The sequence below is a fragment of the Cetorhinus maximus genome, chromosome 23 (genome assembly GCF_964194155.1).
Source record: "Cetorhinus maximus chromosome 23, sCetMax3.hap1.1, whole genome shotgun sequence".
NCBI classification, from domain to species: domain Eukaryota; kingdom Metazoa; phylum Chordata; class Chondrichthyes; order Lamniformes; family Cetorhinidae; genus Cetorhinus; species Cetorhinus maximus.
The window spans coordinates 63152469-63173914 of NC_135901.1; the positions used below are offsets into that span (position 1 = coordinate 63152469).

General features: G+C 47.1%; 2 protein-coding genes across 2 annotated transcripts in view; both read left to right on the plus strand.

Annotated features, from left to right (window-relative positions):
• The window catches only part of LOC144698080 (uncharacterized), a 642405-nt gene that overhangs the window by 324911 nt on the left and 296048 nt on the right, over positions 1-21446 (plus strand). The gene's annotated exons all lie outside the window — the stretch shown is intronic.
• Positions 19089-21446, plus strand: part of LOC144698077 (uncharacterized) — a 79341-nt gene continuing 76983 nt past the window's right edge. Inside the window, exons 1-3 of the mRNA XM_078570000.1 lie at positions 19089-19387; positions 19469-20059; positions 20141-20311. Coding sequence (XP_078426126.1) covers positions 19089-19387; positions 19469-20059; positions 20141-20311 — 1061 coding nt within the window. The remainder of the gene's footprint in view (positions 19388-19468; positions 20060-20140; positions 20312-21446) is intronic.

Sequence of the window (21446 nt, forward strand, 5' to 3'; positions counted from 1 at the left end):
TTTGGTTTTAGTTTCCTATCTGCAAATCATCTCCCTCTTGTACCCGCTAAAAGGAGTTTACAAAAATCTTCATCGTAAGTACAGGATAGAGATTCAAAACAGACAATTCGAGTTTCTTTGGAACGTTCTTTCCCCAAACATATGGTCCAATCAAACAAATAGAAGTTCAAATCAGCAGCAAGGTCCCAATAAAAGCAAAGGGAACCTTCCTAACTAAACCAGGATGTTGTTTCCAGTGTCTATGAGACACTCTGCACCCTGAGATGCCCACTGGATGTGGAATGTATCAAGCGCACTGGTGGACACCGCATGTTCCCTCTCCAGGGACACCCAGACATGGACAGGACCACGGAAGAGAGATCGGCAGCCAGTGTGACCAGGTCCATGTGTGTCACCCATCCTGGATCAACAAATTCCTGTTTTAAACAGGCCCATGAACAGTTACAGGAGAAGATTCACTGTCATACCGCAGTCCCTCTCCCCACCCCTCCTACACTGGGCAACCAGAGATTAGGATTGTGGGGCTGAAGTGTCAACAAAGGCTGTGAATCAGCCCCATAGGGGCTGCAGCCTCTCACTCTGAACATATACAAGGCCCATGGACTCCTCCAGGTCGCAAACATCACCTGCAGCCTGGGAGTGGGTAAAGCTGCTTAAAACCCTGTCACCCCGCTAAATATTTGCCTCTCCCGGGCACTAGGACCCTGTTGGGAAACGGGACCATGAAGCCCCGCCCACTCACTGGTGCAGCAACAAGGCCGCGCATGCGCCCTGCTACCTACTGAAAAAAGATGGCGGCCGTTATCTTGGGTCTGGGTCTCGGGGATTTAAATAAAAAAACTCAATAAAATTAGAGATGAAATAATAGAGAAACCTGAATGTAACGGAACATCCATTATCCACCGGAAAGATGGGGAGTGGGAATTGTCCATCTCAGTCTCGTCAATAGATACTTAATGAGGGGACATTATTCTCTGTGTCTTTCCCGGACCTGGAGATGGAAAAGGGGCAAATGAATGAACTTTAAACACCTCGTCCACTTGGCACAGAAACTGTCTGAAACTCAGAATAGAAACCACATGGAACAAAATACTGACAAATACTCAACTGTCGGCTAAAAATAAATAAAAATATATATTGGGGGAGACGGTGCCACAGCGGGAATGTCACTGGACTAATAATCCAGAAAACCAGCTTGATGCTCTGGGGACAGGGATCGAATCCCACCACAGCAGCTGGTGGGATTTAAAATCAATTATTAAATCTGGAATTGAAAGTGAGTCTCAATAAGGGCAACAATTCAGCCATTGTCGATTCTCATAAAATCCCACCTGGTTCACTAATGTCCTTTCGGGGAGGAAATCTGCTGTCCTTACCTGGTCTGACATGTGACTCCAGATCCACACTGAAATGTGGCTACTGTTAAATACCCTCTGAAATGGTGTGGCAAGCACTTGCTTCAAGGGCAACAAATGCTGGCCCTGCCCACATTCCATGAAAGAAAGTTTTTAACATCACCGCCACTGAATGGTTACAATTTCGGAAGGAAGTGAAGACAGAGGGTCCAGAAAAGATGCAAGAAAACGGTTCCCCTTCCAAGGATAACAAACCAACTTCACCTCGCCTAATTGAAGTTCCGATCTCTCGTGAATCTTTCCTCCACACTCTCACATTCTTCGTAAAGCTCAGAATTGGACACAATGCTGCAGTTGGGTCCAAAGCAGTGTTTTATTCAGGTTTATTCTAACTTGGTTGATTTTGTACTTTATTCCCGTATTCATAAAGCCCAGGATTCCACATGCTTTATTCACTGCTTTCTCAGCCTGCCCCGCCATCTTCAATGATTTGTGCACATAAAGCCCCACATTACGCTGCTCCTGCACCTTTTTACACTTGTACCCTTTATTTTATATTGCCTCTCCTTGTTCTTCCTACCAAAATGAATCATTTCACACCCTCTGAATGAAATTTTATCTGCCACCTGTCTGCCCTTTCCACCATCGTGTCTATGTCCTCTTGAGGTTTATCACCATCCTCCCGACTGTAAAGAAAACTTGAAAATTTGGTGTCGTTTGCAAATTTTGAAATGCAGCCCTGCACACACAAGTCTAAATCATTAATATATATCAAGAAATCAGTGGTCTGACGACCGACCCCTTGTGATCCCACTGTATACTTTTCCTCAATTTGAAAAAGCAGCCGTTCACCATGCATGTTGTTGCCTGTCACACAACCAATGCTGCCTCTGCCCAATGGATTTTAACTCTGCTGACAAGCCTGTTACTTGGCACTGTATCAAATGCCGTTTAGCAGTTCATGTGCATATCAACCGTGTTACGCTCATCAAAATTCTCTGTTGCCTTATCAAAAAGTTAAGAAATTTAGTTCAACACGATTGTCCTGAACAAATTGTACAAGTGACCTAATTTTGACCTGAATTGCCGCTTCTAAATGCTTTCCCACACAAGAGGTTAAACTGACTGGTCTGTCAATGCTGGGTTGACCCTTCCATTTAAGATTACTAAGGATTTAATATTAGTGCCAGGAAGTGTGGGGAAATCGTGAGGAGTTGTGAAATTGTAACATTTAAAAACACTGATAACTGATAAATAGCTCAATAAATAATCAGTTTTCAAGACATAAAGTACAGATAAATTAATTTATGAATAACTGAATTGAATTATTAATAATGTCAGGTAGAGTGCTTGGAATGGAGAAACGAAAATTACTGTAATGCTTAAAACATGAAATGAAAAGATGAAAAACTGGAAACACTCAGCAGGTCTGGAAGAATCTGTAGAGAGAGAAACAGAATTAACGTTTCAGGTCTGTTAGCCATTGAAAAGGGGAGGTGGAAGAGGAACAGAAGGGAAGGTCTATGAAAGGCTGCAGGGCGAGAGAGATTAACTGACAAAAGGCTTCATAATGCAAGGTCAAAAGGAGTGGTAATGGGACTATTAAAAACACAAAAGCTGTTTCGAGATAAGGTGTGAATGGCACGATAACAACAGTCTGAATGCAATGGGAAGAAAATGAGAGAAATAAGAAAGGAAAACTAGGACTCAAAGAAATAAGGAACAAATGAGGGCAGAGATAATTACTTGGTTAAACAGGGATCCAGGGACAAAAGCAGAAGGTAGGATTCACTTTGAATGGAGCAGCAGGATAGAGACAAGTCAGAGAATCATAGAATGGTTGTAGCAAAAGAAGGAGGCCGTTCAGCCAGTCGTGTCTGTATTAGGCCCCTGAAGGGACAATTTACCTAATGCCACCTCCCTGCCTTTGCCCCCTAGCCCTGCAATTAAACAAAATTGAACAATTCTTAATCAAAACTTGTATGAAACAAGGTGTTTACGCGAAGGGACAGCAGAAAAAAAGAAAAGCAACTTGGTTACAGAGTGTATCGGGGCTGGGGAGCAGCATAATGTACCTGCGCAGGTCAGTGAGGATCCCCAAGGTCCATCAGCTGTCTGCATGCAGTGTTTAGTGGGCCCTGGGGGAGGGGAGGATGGAACCATTTGGGACACAGCACAGGCAGGAGGTCACCCCTCCCCCACTATCATGGTAACACGAAGGACTCACCTTGGACTGTCCCACACCTGGGCCGGGCGGGGTCAAGGTGCAGGAAGCTGCAAGCTGGTAGGTTGAGCTGTGAACTGGGCGGAGTTTGTCCCCTTCACTGTCAGGGCTGACGGCCTGAAGGTGCTGGGGATATGGTTCGCAGGGACCAGGGCATGCGTTAGAAACTGGAAGGAGCGAGTGTCTATGGTGAAAAGGAAACTGGGCATGTGGGAGCGACGCTCCCTCTCCATTGCGGGTAAGAACCTGGTCATCAGGTGTGAGGCACTCTCGCTGTTGCTGTACGTGGCGCAGGTCTGGCCCATTCCACACTCCTGCATGGTGGCGATCACCCGAGCCATCTTCCACTTTATCTGGAGGTCAAAAATGGATCGTGTCCGCAGGGACGCGATGTACAAGCCTCTAGATAAAGGGGGAAAAAACGTGCCCAACATCGGCCTCATACTGATGGCCACCTTTGTGTGTGGCTGCATCAAGCGGTGCGTAGACCCTCAGTACGCAAACACCAAGTGTCACTACGTGCTGAGGTTCTACCTGTCCCCGGTGTTGCGAAGGATGGGTCTGGCCACGCTGCCGTGGAACGCTCCAAGTGTTGGACCGTGCCGTACCACCTGTCCCTCGTGGAAAAATTTATGCAGAAAAACCCCTTTGACCACAAGTCCATCTGGCAGTGGTCAGCACGTAACGTCTTAGAGGCCCTGAGGGAAAAGGAGAGGGTGGATCCTGTGGGATGGTTCCCCGAGCAGACTGTCAAAGTCATTTGGCAGAATGCCTCATCGCCAGAACTTTCCAACAAGCACCAAGACGTGGCTTGTCTGGTGGTGAGAAAGGCCCTCCCCGTCAGATCCTTCCTACACGCCAGGAGTCTCACCCCCTCTGCACGTTGCCCTCGAGGTGGCTGTGGTGGGGAAGAGACCGTTGTTCACCTCCTTGTAGATTGTGCCTTTGCAAAGAAGGTCCGGAGAGAGATGCAGTGGTTGCTGTCGAGGTTCATCCCGAGCAGTTCTGTGACACAGGACTCTGTGCTCTACGGGCTGTTCCCAGGGACACACACCGAGACAAACATCAACTGCAGCTGGAGGATCATCAACTCGGTGAAAGACGCGCTTTGGTCTGCCCGAAACTTGTTGGTCTTCCAGCGCAAAGAGTTGTCCCCGACCGAGTGTTGCAGACTGGCACAATCCAAAGTCCAGGACTACGTGCTGAGGGACGCACTAAAGCTTGGGGCAGCCGCTGCAAAGGCGCAATGGGGAAGGGTCGCTGCCTAAGAGCTTTCTGCCACAGCGCACGGAGGGACTGGGAACTGTTTAAATCCCCTCGGGCTGTACAGCTCAAAATGAATGTCTGCAAATGATTGTAATATTGTTTGTTCTGATGCACCTGGTGATACATGTTGTAAAAGTTGAACCTGACTGTACCTTTGTAATGGTGTTTTTGAAATGGTTTGGAATGTGGTTGAAGATATTTTATGAATAAAGTATATTTTTGCAAAAAAAGAAAAATCACGACTTTAATAAAGACTTCCTAGACAAACCTCTGGGTTCTGAGTGTTCACTCCGTTTTTCTGCGACAGATGGCGACGAGGATGGGATCCGACTGAAGTCCAGTGGCCCCTTAAGTTGGAGAGGTATTTGAAAACCTGGACCGTCGGATCTTTGAAAAAGAACCCTCGCGGAGAAAGGGAGAGACTCTCCTAAATTGGTGAGAATACGAACTGCATCCTAGCTGAAAGGGGGAGTGCAGTTAAATAGCGTCCCAGCTACCTCTTAAGTTGGAGAGGTGGCCTCTTAAGTTGGAGAGGTGAAAGGGGGACGAACAAGCATCCTAGCTGCAAGGGGGAGTGCTTGAAAAAGGGTAGCTACCGACCGAAAAGATTTGAAAGTCCCAAGGATTTGGAAAAATTGTTGAGGAATTCTTAAACACCGGTTGGCGCATAGGTAGGCAAAACGCACTGCACTGTTTAATTGTGTTTCCTTTCCAGATAAAATGGGAAATCGTGGCAGCAGAGAGGCATCTGCCGCATCTCCGGCTCCACGGGAATTCAAAAACAGACCAAAGCCAGAACCCAAATCGGGAACTTTGAAGATGGGCAAGAGAACGGAAAAACGCATGAAAATGGTAACCAGGGCTCGGCAGAAGGTAGGAGATCTGCTGGTCCCTCCGGGGTCGCCAGCTGACGTTGTTATAACAGAACCGGGAGAGGACAGGTATGCGGAGCCTTTTAGCAGTGACTTATATGGCTGGACACAAGGGGAATGGCCGTATGGCTGCAGTTTTAAAATACCCCTCATCAAGACCTGGTGGGATGGAGTTGCGAATGGGGCCGGAGATCCTACTTGGGATTTTAATTATATGCTGGGTTGTTTTGAAAAATGGATGGAGGTAGCAAAGCGGCATCAGCCCCCCAAACAAAAGAGTAAACAGGAGGGTTTGGCTTCTGATAATGAGACCCCGACCAACCGAGGGGGTACCCCTGATACCACCCTAAAGGAGAAAACTCCCGCTCCAGAGCCTGAAAACCCCTCTGCCCCTCCTCCTTATCCCACTAACTGCGGACTACTGGGGCCTTATCCCCAGTTCCCTAGACTCATGTCGCCCGTTTCTGACAGCCCTTGTCAGCCTCCTCTACCTGATACCCTGACAGAAGAACTAATAGAGATGGTAGCGGCTTGGAGACAGTGTAATAAAGTACCGAGACCGGGTGCGGAAGCTGGAGCAGAGGCAGAAGCGGGTCCGGGACCATCAAATCCAGTCCCAACTGACGACCAGCGTAAACACCCTTCCCGATTCAGGGGGTCGGAATCTGATAGTGAAAGTAAGAAAGTGACTCAGCTAAATGGAGCCATCACGCGAAGCCTCTCTAGACAGATAGCAGCTGACTCTGCCTCTCATGCATTTCAGGCCCCTAAAATAATGATTGGAGACATGGCCGGACTTAAACCTTGGACCCCAGCTGAGGCTCGCGCCATGGTAGCCGAGGCACCCAACCCCATTAAGCGTCCCGCAACCTTCCTCAATTGGTTGGAGCAAACGTGTGCAATTTATCAACCCCTTCCAGGCGACTTACAAGCCTTATTAAAATTTGCTTATGGCAGCTCCTGGGCCACATTCCGGTGCCACCTGGGGAAAATGGGGATTGGCGGTCCGATGATGGTCAAGCTGACACGGGAAATGAAAGTTTAGAGCATTGGTTACGAGGGAGGGGACGTATTGCAATTATGGGGGCAGCACAGAGACATGGGGACCTGGGGGAAGTAACTCGGTGTTTGTAGAGGAAAGATGAGGGCGCCCCTGATTTTATTGCCAGATTCAGTAATACCTGGGAAGAGTGTGCAGGTGTTCCCTTGGAGGGCAACGGGCCCTTGGCTATTCAGACGCTGTTGAACTGTATGCTGCCCCAACAAGCCCAGGCCTTTAAGATGCGAAATCTAAATTGGCAAACTATGCGCTGGTCCGAAATTACCACTACCTTGGTCAACATGGACCGTGAGGGACTGTTTGCTAGCCCCCGGGAGGGCCCCAAACAACAAAAAACCCAATTCTATCGTCAAGAATAGGGCAGATGTAAGGGACAGGCTAGGGGTCTGAGACAGGACAAATCCCAAGACATTTGCTGTAAATGCGGGAAGAAAGGGCATTGGGCCAGGGACTGCCCATCTACTCCCCCCAAGGAGCCTGCTCTGCCACACAGGCAGCCGATAACCGCGGCTCCCTCCTTTACTTATAATAACCCTTTTCCACAAAATTAGCGGGGCCCAGGGGAGGTTATGGTACAGGGAGCGGTTATATCACTTTCCCAAGACTCGGAAACACAACCTATGGTAACCCTTAGAATAGGAGATACACATTTACGAGCCTTGGTGGACACTGGCGCTACCCTGTCCTCTGTACCCCCCTCCCTGGGATTGCCCCTTAGTCAGAACAGGGTAGTGACTGTGGGAGTGTCTGGGGTTCCTTTATCATAGACCCTATCGAAACGGGTTGTTTTATCATTAAAAGACAACCGTGTAGAGGAGACATTGATAGTATCAGCAACCACTCCCTTACCCCTGCTAGGACGCCAGACCCTGTGCAAATTAGGAGCCACTATCTACTGTACCCCTCAGGGCATGTATACGGAGGTACCCTCGCCCCAGACCCATCAGCTAATGTCCCTACTGCTTACCCCCGAAGCTGAGCCCGAACCGACCTTATACTGCTGGCAACTTGAGGGTAACCCTTATGCGGCGAAGATGTGCCGCTTGTGGCAGGAAATTGATAAGCTGCCGTTTTAAACTCCTGTTCGGACTCTGAAAAGCCTGTTACAGGTGGTGCAGTATTACTCTCGCTTACACTGTACTGTGTGGATTACAATGAAAGATCACCCTGAGTATCGCCAAAAGGCCAATGCTCTTGCAGGACAGTTAACCTCCGTCAGCCCCGACCGCTACATTTATTTCGGGGAAGCGGGCATAGGGGTCCCGGTGCACCTAACCACAGAGCAGCAGCCCCTGTTCCGTATGGACCTTAATTCAAGCCCCACTTGACACTCACTATTCGGCCCCCTTCCTGGCAAAGCACATAGATCCCATGATTAAACGGTTACAGTCGGCCTCTACCTCTGAATGCATTGGATCTTTTGAGTGGTTTGGACCTGCTGAGGGTAGAATATACCTCCCTGGTATTTCCTGTCAGTTAATCGACCCTCTTGCTGAATTTCAGCGGCAGCAGCCCCCTGAGCAGCCCAGCCTCATTGGCCCTCCAGCCTTGGACATAATCACTAGCGATTTGTGGGCCCTGCACAGGACTCATGTAGGCCGAGTGCTCACTGCCCCGGACCACCGTGTCATACTACGAAAGGATGTTGTGCTGCCCTGCGTTCGACAGTACCGACTGACCCCTGAAGCTGAGGCAGACATCGCATCAGTCATAGACTCCCTGCTCCAACAAGGGGTTCTCAAGCCTACTGTCAGCATCTGGAACACACCAACACTGCCTATACCTAAAGTTGGACGGCCAGATGAATGGCATTTTGTGCAGGACTTGCGAGCTGTAAATAACATGGTGATTCCCATAGCCCCGGTGGTGCCCGATGTAAATGTGATTCTATCCTCTATCCCATGTGAAGCTGCGCTTTACACTATAGTTGACTTGTGTTCTGCATTCTTTTCCATCCCTCTCCACCCTGATAGCCAGTATTTGTTTGCTTTTACATATAAAGGACGACAATATACCTGGACACGGCTTCCCCAAGCTTATACAGAGAGCCCCACTTTGTATGCAGCTGCTGTGAAATGTGATTTGGAAGAATGCTGTCTGAATGGAAACTCTACCCTGATACAATATGCAGATGACCTTTTAGTGGCCTCACCTACCCTGGTGGACTGTGTAGAGGACTCAGTGACTTTGCTCCAATTCTTAGCTACAAGAGGCCACAGGGTATCGAGGTCTAAACTACAGTTCTGCCAGTCACAAGTCCAGTACCTGGGATTCACCTTGAAGGCTGGAACTCGGCAAATAGGACCTGAGCGAGTGCAGGCTATCCTACGAAAACCCCCTCCGAAGACTAAAAAGGAAGTCCTTTCTTCTCTAGGCATGGTTGGCTATTGTCGACAATGGATACCCGATTATCGCCTGCATGATGCTGTCCTCTGTGCTGCTACTCTGAAAGAAGCACCCGCACTCGTTCAATGGACTCCAGAACGGGAGTCAGCATTCCGAGCCCTCAAGACAGCTGTAACAACAGCCCGGGCTTTGGGGCTACCTAACTATGTGCGCCCTTTTCAGTTGCACGTCTGTGAGAAGGAAGGAATCTCCACGGGAGTGCTTACAAAGTACCATGGACGAGGAAGGAGGTCAGTTGCTTACTACTCTACGGCTCTCCCTGCTGTAGTACTGGGAATGCCTGCCTGTCTCCGTGCCATAGCAGCCACCACTGTCATGGTCGAAAAGTCTTTACCGTTGGTTCTCGACCACCCTTGTCAGGTGCGAATACCCCATGCTGTCATGTTACTTTTAAACTCCGCCGCTACACAACATTTTATTGCCTCACGACGTACAGGATACGGAGTAATTTTGCTATCACACCCCAATTACACCTACTGCCGATCACCTGCAATTAATCCTGCCACCTTTGTGCCGGAGCCCTCAACTGATGCAGAGCATGGCTGCCTCACAGTGGTCGAACAGTCCACTTCCCCCAGGGTGGATCTGCGGATAGACCCCCTGCTCGATCCGGATGTTATCTTTTACACTGACAGCTCTTCTCATCGACCAAGAGACTATTTACTCCTCACCGGTTATGCCATCGTGGACCCGCACTGCACTGTGGAAGCCTATGCATTGCCCCCTGGCACTTCAGCGCAGGCAGCGGAACTTTTTGCCCTCACCCGAGCCTGCATCCTGGCCGGTGATCAGGCAGCCAATATTTACACCGATTCCCGCTATGCCTTTGGTGTTGTGCATGATTTCGGACAGATATGGAAAAATCGGGGTTTTATTACATCAGCGGGAAAGTCCATCAAGCATTCCCAACTTGTATTAAACCTCCTCGAAGCAATTCAATTGCCCAAGCACCTGGCAATTATTAAATGTGAAGCACACACTAATTTAACTGATGATGTCTCCAAAGGAAATGCCCGCGCTGACCAGGCAGCCAAAGGAGTAGCTGCCGCACAAGTACCTCTCCTGCAAGATCTCCGCGTCTCCAGCCACCCTCCCATCCCTGTTTTAGAGTCTTCTGAACTACAGATAGCGCAACAAAACTCTACTCAACAGGAAAAGCGGACATGGGAACGGGCACAATGCAGTACTAAGGAAGGATTTTGGTTTCATCCGGATGGACGGGTGGTCCGTCCCCGAAGTCTGTTTTTGCCCCTGTATTGCCTAGTGCATGCACAGGCACACATGGGCAAAGGAGGGATGCAACATGCGATTAACCAACAATGGTTTGCGCCAGGCATAACCCCAACCATACAAAAAATCACTCGCTCTTGTTCAATTTGCCAGCAGAATAACAAAGGGCCAGCAGCCAAGTATGATCACCTCCCGATGCTCAAGATACCCTTCGAAAATTTACAGATTGATTTTGTACATATGCCCCCGGCCTTGGGATATAAGTATATGCTAGTGATAGTAGACATGTTCACCCGATGGGTAGAAGCTTATCCCACACGAAAAGATGATGCTCGAACGGTAGTGAAAATATTGTGGAAAGAAATAATACCTAGATACGGAATACCTATGGGAATAAATAGTGACCGAGGGACTCACTTTACCGGAGAGATAGTAAAAGACTTAGCGCAGGTTATGGGATTTCAGTGGGAATTGCATATTCCCTACCAGCCAAAGTCCTCAGGGATGGTAGAAAGGGTAAATGGGGAATTTAAAAACGCCCTGTCTAAAGTTTGTCAGGATAATAAACTTTCGTGGCCAGAAGCACTCCCAGTAGTGCTTTATGCTATGCGAAATAGAAACAATAGAGCCACTGGAATAACGCCCCATGAAGCTCTTATGGGACATCCTATGACTACTGGAGCCCAGCCCCCTGTATGTGCCGAAAAATTAGCCTTAGTTTGGAACGATGAACAGACTTTGGCTTACGCCCAAGCACTATGCAAAACTGCAGCTGAATTGCATGAGAGAGTAAGGTGGGCTCAGGTGACCGCAGAAGATACTCCTATACACAACTTCCAGCCAGGTGATCAAGTGTATGTAAAAAATCTAAATAAAGACTCTCTTTCTCCTAGGTGGAAAGGACCCGACCTCGTGTTGCTAACAGCTCGGTCAGCTTTGAAGGGAAGGAAGACTGGATCCATGTCACCCGCTGGCGACAGTATAGCAACTGTTACTAAGTGATTTAACTTGCATTATGTATAGGATATTGTTATTTGTTATATTCCGCAGAGTATGCCCAAGGGACCCTCACCCAAACACCTTTTTGTTTCTATGCCGCACCTATGCTAGAGAAGTAGGTCAGGGTGCCTGTAGGATATGTGCCCAGACTCCCCAACATGGGAGAGAGATGGGTAATTGGTGTGCTGTTCCTCTAAATGACGCTGAGTATGCTGACGTTCGAACTTTGGATATTGTAACACCGCAGCACAATATGTTTCGGGGTTGGTTCCGTTGCTCTCCACCTGCCAATGGGTGGAACTACACAGAACATGGGATTAGAATTAGACCCCCGTTAGAGCCGGTAAACGCCACCTGCTGGTGTTCCAGCCTTACACTGAGCACTTATGATCTGGGATGAAGCTCCTGTCATACTACAGTATCATACATCTTTGACCTATCTGTCCGAAAGCCCGCCGGTGCTGAACATCCACCAGACCCTCTTAATGGTACATATTGGCTTTGTGGAGATAAAGCTTACCCCTGGTTGCCTGGGATGCCTCAGCTGTCCTTTTTCTCTAACATGTCTGTAGGAAATTCGGAAAAGAACAAAACCACTCCCACCTGGAGTGGCTGTTGCTACCTAGCATACTTAAATCCCTATCTTCGCCATATAGGTAAATCAGATATGCACCCACATTGGCGCCTACATCGCCGTGGCATCTCGGAATCTGAACGATTCTGGATGATTGCTTTGCCCCCTTATGGATCAGCTCGTAATTCACGTGAAATTATCAACCTGGCAGCTGCGCTTGAAAAAGTCGCTAATTCAACGGCTGATGCTCTGATTAAAACACAGAAGCAGATCTCAGCCAGCACCACTGAAATGATAGCATCACGCCTAACCGTATTACAAAACAGGATGGCCCTTGACTTCCTTCTAGCTGAAAAAGGTGGCACTTGTGCTATGATAGGCTCAGAGTGCTGCACTTCAGTCCCCGATGTCTCTGAAAATATCACTGACTTTGGAAAGCATGTCATGGACAAGGTACAAGAAATAAAGAAGGCTGGGGAAAGTTCGAGCGATTTTTATAAAAAAGATTCTCAGTGGTCTACAATACTAGGTTGGTTTTCTGGTTGAGGAAGTTGGTTGCTATACTTTTTAATTGGGATAGTCGTAGCATGTATCATAGGGTGCTGTGCGTGTGTTACTTTACGGATTTGCTGCTCCCAGATTATCAATAGTGTCTCCACTGGATTAGGGGGTGCCCCAATCATTCCCCAAATGATGCGCACTGGCCCCAGTGAAGCCCACTGGTGGGGAGAGAAAGTTTACCCCGCCAGGGACCGGCCTTTTCCTCATGGTTATGAACCCCCGTATGATGATGAAGATATTATTCCTCACTGGTGTTAATCTAAAAGAAAAGATTAACAAGGAGGGACAGTGGAGGAATAAAATATGTGTGTAATTGGGGATGAAATAAAATACACATATAATTGTGAATGAAATAAAATACACGTATAATTGTGAATGAAATAAAATACACATACAATTGTGAATGAAACAAAATACACGTACAATTGTGAATGAAATAAAATACACGTATAATTGTGAATGAAATAAAATACACATAAAATTGTGCATGAAATAAAATACACCTATATTTGTGAGAGAAATAAACTTAAAATACATGTATAATGTAATTTACTGTAGACTGTCCTCAAACAGTCACGCAGCCAGCACATAAATTAGCAAATCAAAGGGCCAGTGCTACCTTCCCAGACTAAGGGGCTCCGGATGTCAGATACGGTGGCAAAATCTAAGAGAAAAAAACTATTGTGAGTGTGCATTGCCCAGGATATGTAACCAATTATCACTGTCTATTTGCTAAACCATTGACATTGTCCTGTCTATTTGCTAAACCATTGACATTGTCCTGTCTATTTGCTAAACCATTGACATTGTCCTGTCCATTTGCTAAACCATTGACATTGTCCTGTCCATTTGCTAAACCATTGACATTGTCCTGTCTATTTGCTAAACCATTGACATTGTCCTGTCTAATCGTGAAACCATTAACACTGATTGCTATTTTTTGAAACCATTTGAAACTATTGTAATTGCCCAAGTTTCTGTCACGAATCTTTTGCTTTATCTATGTGTGTAAAGAGGTGCTAGGCCTGCTGAGTTTTTCCAGGTAATTCTGTTTTTGTTAGGCAGAGACTGGTTCGCTCCGTTGTATGCAACTAGGCTCTCCGTGATATCACGACTTTAATAAAGACTTCCTAGACAAACCTCCAGGTTCTGAGTGTTCACTCCGTTTTTCTGCGACAGATTCTGTGGTGACAAGTGGTCCTCGTGTTTTTATCTGAGACAGGCCTCAGCCCAGTCATTTGCCCCGAGTGTTGATGTGATGGTTCAAGCGAAGAGATGCCGGGTACCGGGAGCAGCAGGAACAATAAATAAAACGAAGGTGTCAGTAAATACTGATATAGTTTATTTGTATCTAGTTCCATTTTTATAAATTCTGCTGAATGTGGCCCTCACCCAGTGTCAGGATATTGGATCAGAGCCACCATGGAAAATGAATTTGACACTGGTGAGATAGACAATGTCAACCGGATCCTCAGTATCTCTAACCTCCTCCAGCCCCACAACCCTTCCTGTAAATACAAGGTGTTGTTCTTGGATTACACCCTGAGATAGACAATGTAATTATATTTTAACCTTTATTCTTCAAGTAAAGTATCTCTCGTCGGGCTGTTCTCAAGGTTGCGCAAGATGAAACCAAACAGTGATTTATTTGTACTTCTTGCAGTTTAGTTACTGTATTCACTGCTCATGATGTGGTCTGCTCTACATTGGGAAGACCAAACACAGATTGGGTGATCACTTTGTGGAACAACCTCCGTTCAGTCTGTGAGCTTGACCCTGAGCTTCCGGTCACTTGTCATTTTAATTCTCCGCCCCACTCCCACTCTGACCTCTCTGTCCTTGGCCTCCTGCGGTGTTCCAATGAAGCTCAATGGGGACTCGAGGAACAGCAGCTCATCTTTCAATTCGGCACTTTACAACCTTCCACACTCAACATCGAGTTCAGCAGTTTCTGCACCAACAGTGAGTTGTCAGGATCTGGAACATTCTACCTGGAAAGGTGCTGGAACCTGATTCTATCAGGAATTTTAAAAGGGAGTTGACAGGGATTTGGGATTGAGGAACTTACAGGGTTACAAATAGAAAGTGGGTGTGTGGGACGAATACAACTGCTCTTTCAAAGAGACAGCACAAGCACAAAGGGTTGAATGGCCTCCTGTGCTCTAAGTTTCGATGATTCTAGGAGTTGGCCATTTAGCCCCTCGAGTCTGTCCCACTATGCAATCAGATCACGGCTGATCTGTGACCCTTTGTCTCCTGTCCCTTGATTTATACCTTGTGTTAGGAAGGATCTATCAATGCCAGATTGAAACTGAACATTGATCAAGCATGAACTGCTAATTCAGGAAGAGAATTCCAAACTTATCCCAACTTTTTCTGAAGAAGATTTTCCTAATCTCATCCCTGAAAGTTCTGGCTCTAAGTTTTAGACTATGTTCCTCAGTCCTGGATTCCCCAACCAATGGAAATTTTTTCCCCTCTATCTACCACACCATTTCCAATTTATATCATGAAAACTTCGAGAAAATCCTCCTCAATCTTCTAAATTCCAGGGAATACAAACCTCACAGTGAGATGATGAATATTGGCAGAATGAATAGGGTACTCAATGGTACAGTCCTAAAGGGTGTGTAGGGACTGGGGGAACTGGGGGTTGATGTGCATACACATTTGAAGGTGAAAGGACATATTGAGAGAGCAGTTCGCAAAATATATGAGATCGTGGGCTTCAGAAGCAGATTTCACGTGTATAAACGCAGGGAAAATAAGCTGACCCGTTATAAAGCTCTGGTTAGGTCACAACAGGAGTATTGCATTCAGTTCTGGTCTCCACACTTTAGGAAAGGGGTGAGGGTCCTTGAGAGGATGCGGAGGAGATTTACCAGAATGGTTCCAGGAAAAAGGGAATTTGGTTACAAAGGGAGATTGGAGAAGCTGAAGTTGTTCTTCTTGGAGTTACAGAGTTGAGGGGAGATTTGTTAGAAGTGAACAAGATTGTGACAGGTTAAGATAAGGTGGACAAAGAAAATGTTGTTTCTATTTGGTGATGGTACAAGGATTAGGGGGACACAGATTGAAGGTTATGGGCGATAGATACAGGGCAAATGCAGGGAAGAAGATTTTACACAACAAGTGGAAATAACCCAGAACTCACTGCCTACGAGCAGGCTGGAAGCAGACATGATCAATGCTTTAAAATGAAATTGGACCAGCATTTAAGAGAAATAAACATGCAGGGAGTTAAAGACACAGTGGGGCAATGAGACAGACTGGACTGCTCTACAGAGAGCTGGCATGGACTCAATGGGCTGAATGGCCTCTTTCTGTGCTGTAATGACTCTGATGCATTTGTATGACCACTCCTCATAATTTAACCCTTGGAGTCCAGTTGTTATTCAGGTACATCTGCACTGCCCTCCCACTAAGGCCAATATAGTCTATCCTTCCTAAAGTGTGATGCCCAGAACTGAACACAGTATTCCTGTCCTGATGAAAGGTCATGTTGACTCGAAACATTAACTCTGTTTCTCTCCACAGATGCTGCCAGGCCTGCTGAGTACTTCCAGCATTTTTTATTTTTATTGCAGTGGTTCAGGTGCAGTCTAACCAGGATTTTGAAAATGTCGGTGCTTTTCCCACAAAAGTCTTACACCGGGTATTTGTGAATCCTCCCAGTCCACCCTCCGGCTCCATTCCTCTCCTGCACTCGGCACTTTCTCAGCCGCTGGACTTTCAACCCGGCCGCCTTGATCCCGATCCCCACACGCGCTGCGCATGCTCCAATTCAAACCCGGCCCCCACCCCTCATTCACTCCGATTGGCCGGAGGAACAGCCACACCCGCTGGTCTTCCAGGCCCGCCCCCTGTCCCTACTGGTCCGGAGCTGCCGTCAATCATTGTGAGCTGAAGCATGTGTAGAGCGTGAAATCAGGCGTGAGGAGAGCTGGAGCGAGCGGATTTAAAATGCGGGATTTACAAAGACCAAGTGCGGACTGAGAGCTGGAAAAAGAAAACCCCTGAGCATAGATAGGGCTGGCGGGTGAGTTGGGAGGCTTGATGAATTCACGGTCTCTGTCCTAAACCCTCAATAAGGAACCATCCTTCCAAACACCGATTAGGCCATTTCACCGGAAGTAGGCCCGAGTTAACGGCCGCCAACTTTATTCGGGGGCAAGGAGCAGCAGAGCGCATGTGCGGTCACTATTTTTATAGGGGGCAAGATGCAGCAGAGCGCATGTGCGGTCACCATCTTTATAGGGGCAAGGAGCAGCAGAGCGCATGTGCGGTCACTTTTTTATAGGGGGCAAGATGCAGCAGAGCGCATGAGCGGTCACCATCTTTATAGGGGGCAAGGAGCAGCAGAGCGCATGTGCGGGCACTCTTTATAGGGGCAAGATGCAGCAGAGCGCATGTGCGGTCACCATCTTTATATGGGGCAAGGAGCAGCAGAGCGCATGTGCGGTCACCATCTTTATAGGGGGCAAGGAGCAGCAGAGCGCATGTGCGATCACTATCTTCTATTAACATCATAAATCATCCCAGCGAGCTAAACAGGGAATCATAAAATAAAGTATAACATTCAGAAACACAAGGAGGTGACCAAAATACTTAAATAGTCGCTTGTTTGTACAGAATTTGATTATTAGTGAAAAAAGAGACAAGCTGTCAAAGCTTTTCCTGTTGCACTCACCAGGACAGACGCAAGAATCCCAAATTTCAAAGGGAACCACAATTTCTACTGCACGAGAAAAGGGTGCTGATTGGTTGGCCCGTCGGCTCTGATTGGTTGTTGCCATGGACAATACAGCCAGGAGCTGTAATCCCCTCTGCTTTTGTTTAATTCCACAAAAGACCCCGTGCCTGGACTTGTTCCTTCTGCCTGCAGAGGACAGGTCCCTGTGGATGAACATACGTAGCTTCTAGCAAGTGTAAGTGAGCCACATTACAAGCCTGACTGATAATTTTTGAAATTTGGTATTCCTCCCTCTATCCTGATGAGTACAAGATAAAATGTTTTGACAGAATGTCTTTTTTTATTAATACTCAATTGTCTTAAAGGGGGAAAGTGTGGTAGACAGAGGGAGAGAATCTCAGAGCTTGATGTCGAGGGAACTGAAGGCACGGACACTAATGGTGGAGCAATTAAAACAGGGAATGCTAGAATTAGAGCAGTGCAGATATCATAGAAGGTTGTGGGTTTGCAGGAGCCACACAGAGAAGAAAGGAGGCCATTGGGGGATTTGAAAACAACGATGAGAATTTTAAAATCGAGTTGCTCCTTGAACGGGAGCCAAGGAAGGTCAGGGAACGGGCCTAGCTGTGAGTGAAGACACACTCAGCAAAAATATGGATGTCTTCAAGTTTACGGAGGGTAGAATGTGGGAGACCAGCCAGGAGTGTGTTGGAATGGTCCAGTCTGGAGGTAAACATGGCAGTGATGAGGGTTTCAGCAGCAGATGAGACACTCTTGAGACAGGGGTGAGGTCGGGTGATATTACGGAGGTGGAAACAGGCGATCTTAGTGATGGCACAGACATGAGGTCAGCAGCTCATCTCGAGATCTAATGTAACACTGAGGTTGTGAACAGACTGGTTTAATCTCAGACTGTTCCTAGGGAGAGGGATGGAGTTGGTATCTTGGAAATGGAGATTGGAGCAGGGACTGAAAACAGTATCTTCAGTCTTCTCAGTGTTTAATTGGAGTTAATTAATCATCAGGAAGAGAAGCAGGAACCAGAATGGGCCATGAGACTGATCCCAGGTTTAACTCAGTTAGAGAGGGAGAGAAGGAAGGAAGGAAACTGGGACATTGGGAGAAACCACCTTCATAATCGCTCATTAAATCTCCACACAGTAAGTTTTGGACACAAGGTTAACATCTGCTATTCTGCATGGTCAGTCAGGGGGTTTCAGATTAATGTTTTGTCACGAGTAATCACTGAAGTGAATGATCAGACATATTGTCAACTCCAATTATAGAAATTTGTTAAAAAGATACAGAAAGAGTTGTCCAAAACTCTTTGGATTTCAGCACAGGGAGGAGGGAGAGTGTGTGGGATGGGGATTTGCAGATTTGGGGGAACAAGAGAGGAAAAAATGTTCCATAGAAACTAGAATTGTCTGCTCTGAATTTATATCCTGTTCTTACAGTGATGACTTTTGTAAACTCCTTTTACAGATAATTAGAAGGGGAGGATTTTCAGGCAGGAAACCCAAACCAAACATCACATCAAGATCTGACACAGTCACTCGATTCATCAGGACTTGAATATCATCACCTTTGAATGTGGGCTGAGAAATGTTTGTCTGTTCTGTCTGTAGGGAAAGATTTCAAAAATCAGTGTGACTGGAAAAGCACCGAGACACACATACACCCGTGTGAGAGTGTCCCACTGCACTGACTGGAAAGAGCTTTAACCAGTTACACAGCCTGAAATAACATCACACCATTCACAGTGGGGAGAAACTGTACACGTGTTCTCTGTGTGGACGAGGCTTCAACTGATCATCAAACTTAGAGAGACACAGGGACACCTGGACCATGGAGAAACCGTGGAAATGTAAGGACTGTGAGAAAGGATTCAATCATCCATCCGAACTGGAAACCCATCGACGCAGTCACACTGGGGAGAGGCCGTTCACCTGCTCCCAGTGTGGGAAGGAATTCACTCAGTCATCAAACCTGCGCACACACCAGCGAATTCACACAGGGGAAAGACCATTCACCTGCTCCGTGTGTGGGAAGGGATTCACTCGGTCATCAAGCCTGCTGACACACCAGCGAGTTAACACTGGAGAGAGACCATTCAACTGCACGGTATGTGGGAAAGGATTCACTGGGTCCTCTAACCTGCTGAAGCACCAGCGAATTCACACTGAGCAGAGGCCATTCAGTTGTACTTCCTGTGGAAAGAGATTCAGGACTTCATCGAGCCTCAAAGTACACCAGCGAGTTCACACTGGAGAGAGGCCTTTCACCTGCTCCGAGTGTGGGAAGGGATTCACTCAGTCATCCCACCTATTGACACACCAGCGAGTTCACACTGGAGAGAGACCATTCACCTGCTCTGAGTGTGGGAAGAAATTCACTCACTCATCCCACCTGCTGAGACACCAGCGAGTTCACACTGGAGAGAGACCATTCACCTGCTCCCAGTGTGGGAAGGGATTCACTCGGTCATCATACCTGCTGACTCACCAGCTAGTTCACACTGGAGAGAGACCATTCACCTGCACGGTATGTGGGAAAGGATTCACTGAGTCCTCTCACCTACTGAAGCACCAGCGAATTCACACTGAGGAGAGGCCATTCAGTTGTACTTCCTGTGGAAAGAGATTCAGGACTTCATGGAACCTCAAAGTACACCAGCGAATTCACACTGGAGAAAGGCCTTTCACCTGCTCCGAGTGTGGGAAGGGATTCACTCGGTCATCCCACCTGCTGACACACCAGCGAAGTCACACTGGAGATAGGCCATTCACCTGCTTTGAGTGTGGGAAGAAATTCACTCTGTTATCCCACCTGCTGACACACCAGCGAGTTCACACTGAGGAGAGGCCATTCAGTTGAACTTCCTGTGAAAAGAGATTCAGGACTTCATGGAACCTCAAAGTACACCAGCGAATTCACACTGGAGAGAGGCCTTTCACCTGCTCCGAGTGTGGGAAGGGATTCACTCAGTCATCCCACCTGCTGACACACCAGCGAATTCACACTGCAGAGAGACCATTCACCTGCTCCCAGTGTGGGAAGGGATTCACTCAGTCATCCACCCTGCTGAAACACCAGCGAATTCACACAAGGAGAGGCCATTCCGCTGCACTTCCTGTGTAAAGAGATTCAGCCTTCATTCCACCTCAGTGTACGCCAGTGAATTCACATTGGAGACAGGCTGTTCACCTGCTCCGAGTGTGGAAAGGGATTCACTCATTTATCCAACCTGTTGAGGCACTAGCGAGTTCACAATGGGGAGATGCTGTTCACCTTCTCCGAATGTAGGAAGGGATTCACCTAGTCATCCCACCTGCTCAGACAGCAGTGAGTTCACAAGTGACAGCAGGGGTTAGATGCTGCTGTTATTGCTGCTGTTAATCACATCCAGAACTGAACTGTGTTCATTCTGACAGTTTTGGTTTGTTTCTATTGCTGTTCATAATCCCTGTAACTGGGCTGAAGTTTAATATCTTGAAGTCTGTTAAATAAATCAGTTTTGTTTCAAACTCTCAGAATGTCGAGTCCTTGATTTCTCCAGGATAAGAGGAGACTGATTGATGTCCTGTTCCTAATGGCTCCATTTTTGGATCTTTTCTCCTCTCTTAACTCTAGATTCTTTCAGTTCTCAGACCTTTGGTTACTCTCATGGATACGTCCCAGCTCCCCACACCTCCCAGAGAGCCTTGGGATCCAGGGAAGTATCAGTGTTAAAACAAGAAAATGCTGGAAATAACCGATACTTTTCCAAGTGCCAATTGATTTTCTCCCAGATTATTGTCTCCAGCCTTTCCCCACAACTGATATGAAGCTGATTGTCCTGGAATAGCTGTGTTTTTGAACAGGGGTGTAACATTTACAATCTGTCAGTTCTTTGACACCACTACAGTATAAGGAGGATTGGAAGATTGTGACCAGAGCCTCCACAAGTTCCATGTGAAGGATGCTGTCTCTGACAGTGCAGCAGTCCCTCAGTGTCACCCTGGAGTGTCAGCCTAGATAATGTGCTCAGGTTTATTAATATTTCCTCTTGTTATTGATGTGGATCATTAAGAAACAATGGACACTTATGATGTCATCCAGTCCCAATGCGATGATGTCATCCAGTCCCAGTGCGATGATGTCATGAAGACTATTCAATACCAGCGGAGCCTTAGTGGTGAAAACAGTTTTGTTCGAGATGGCAGC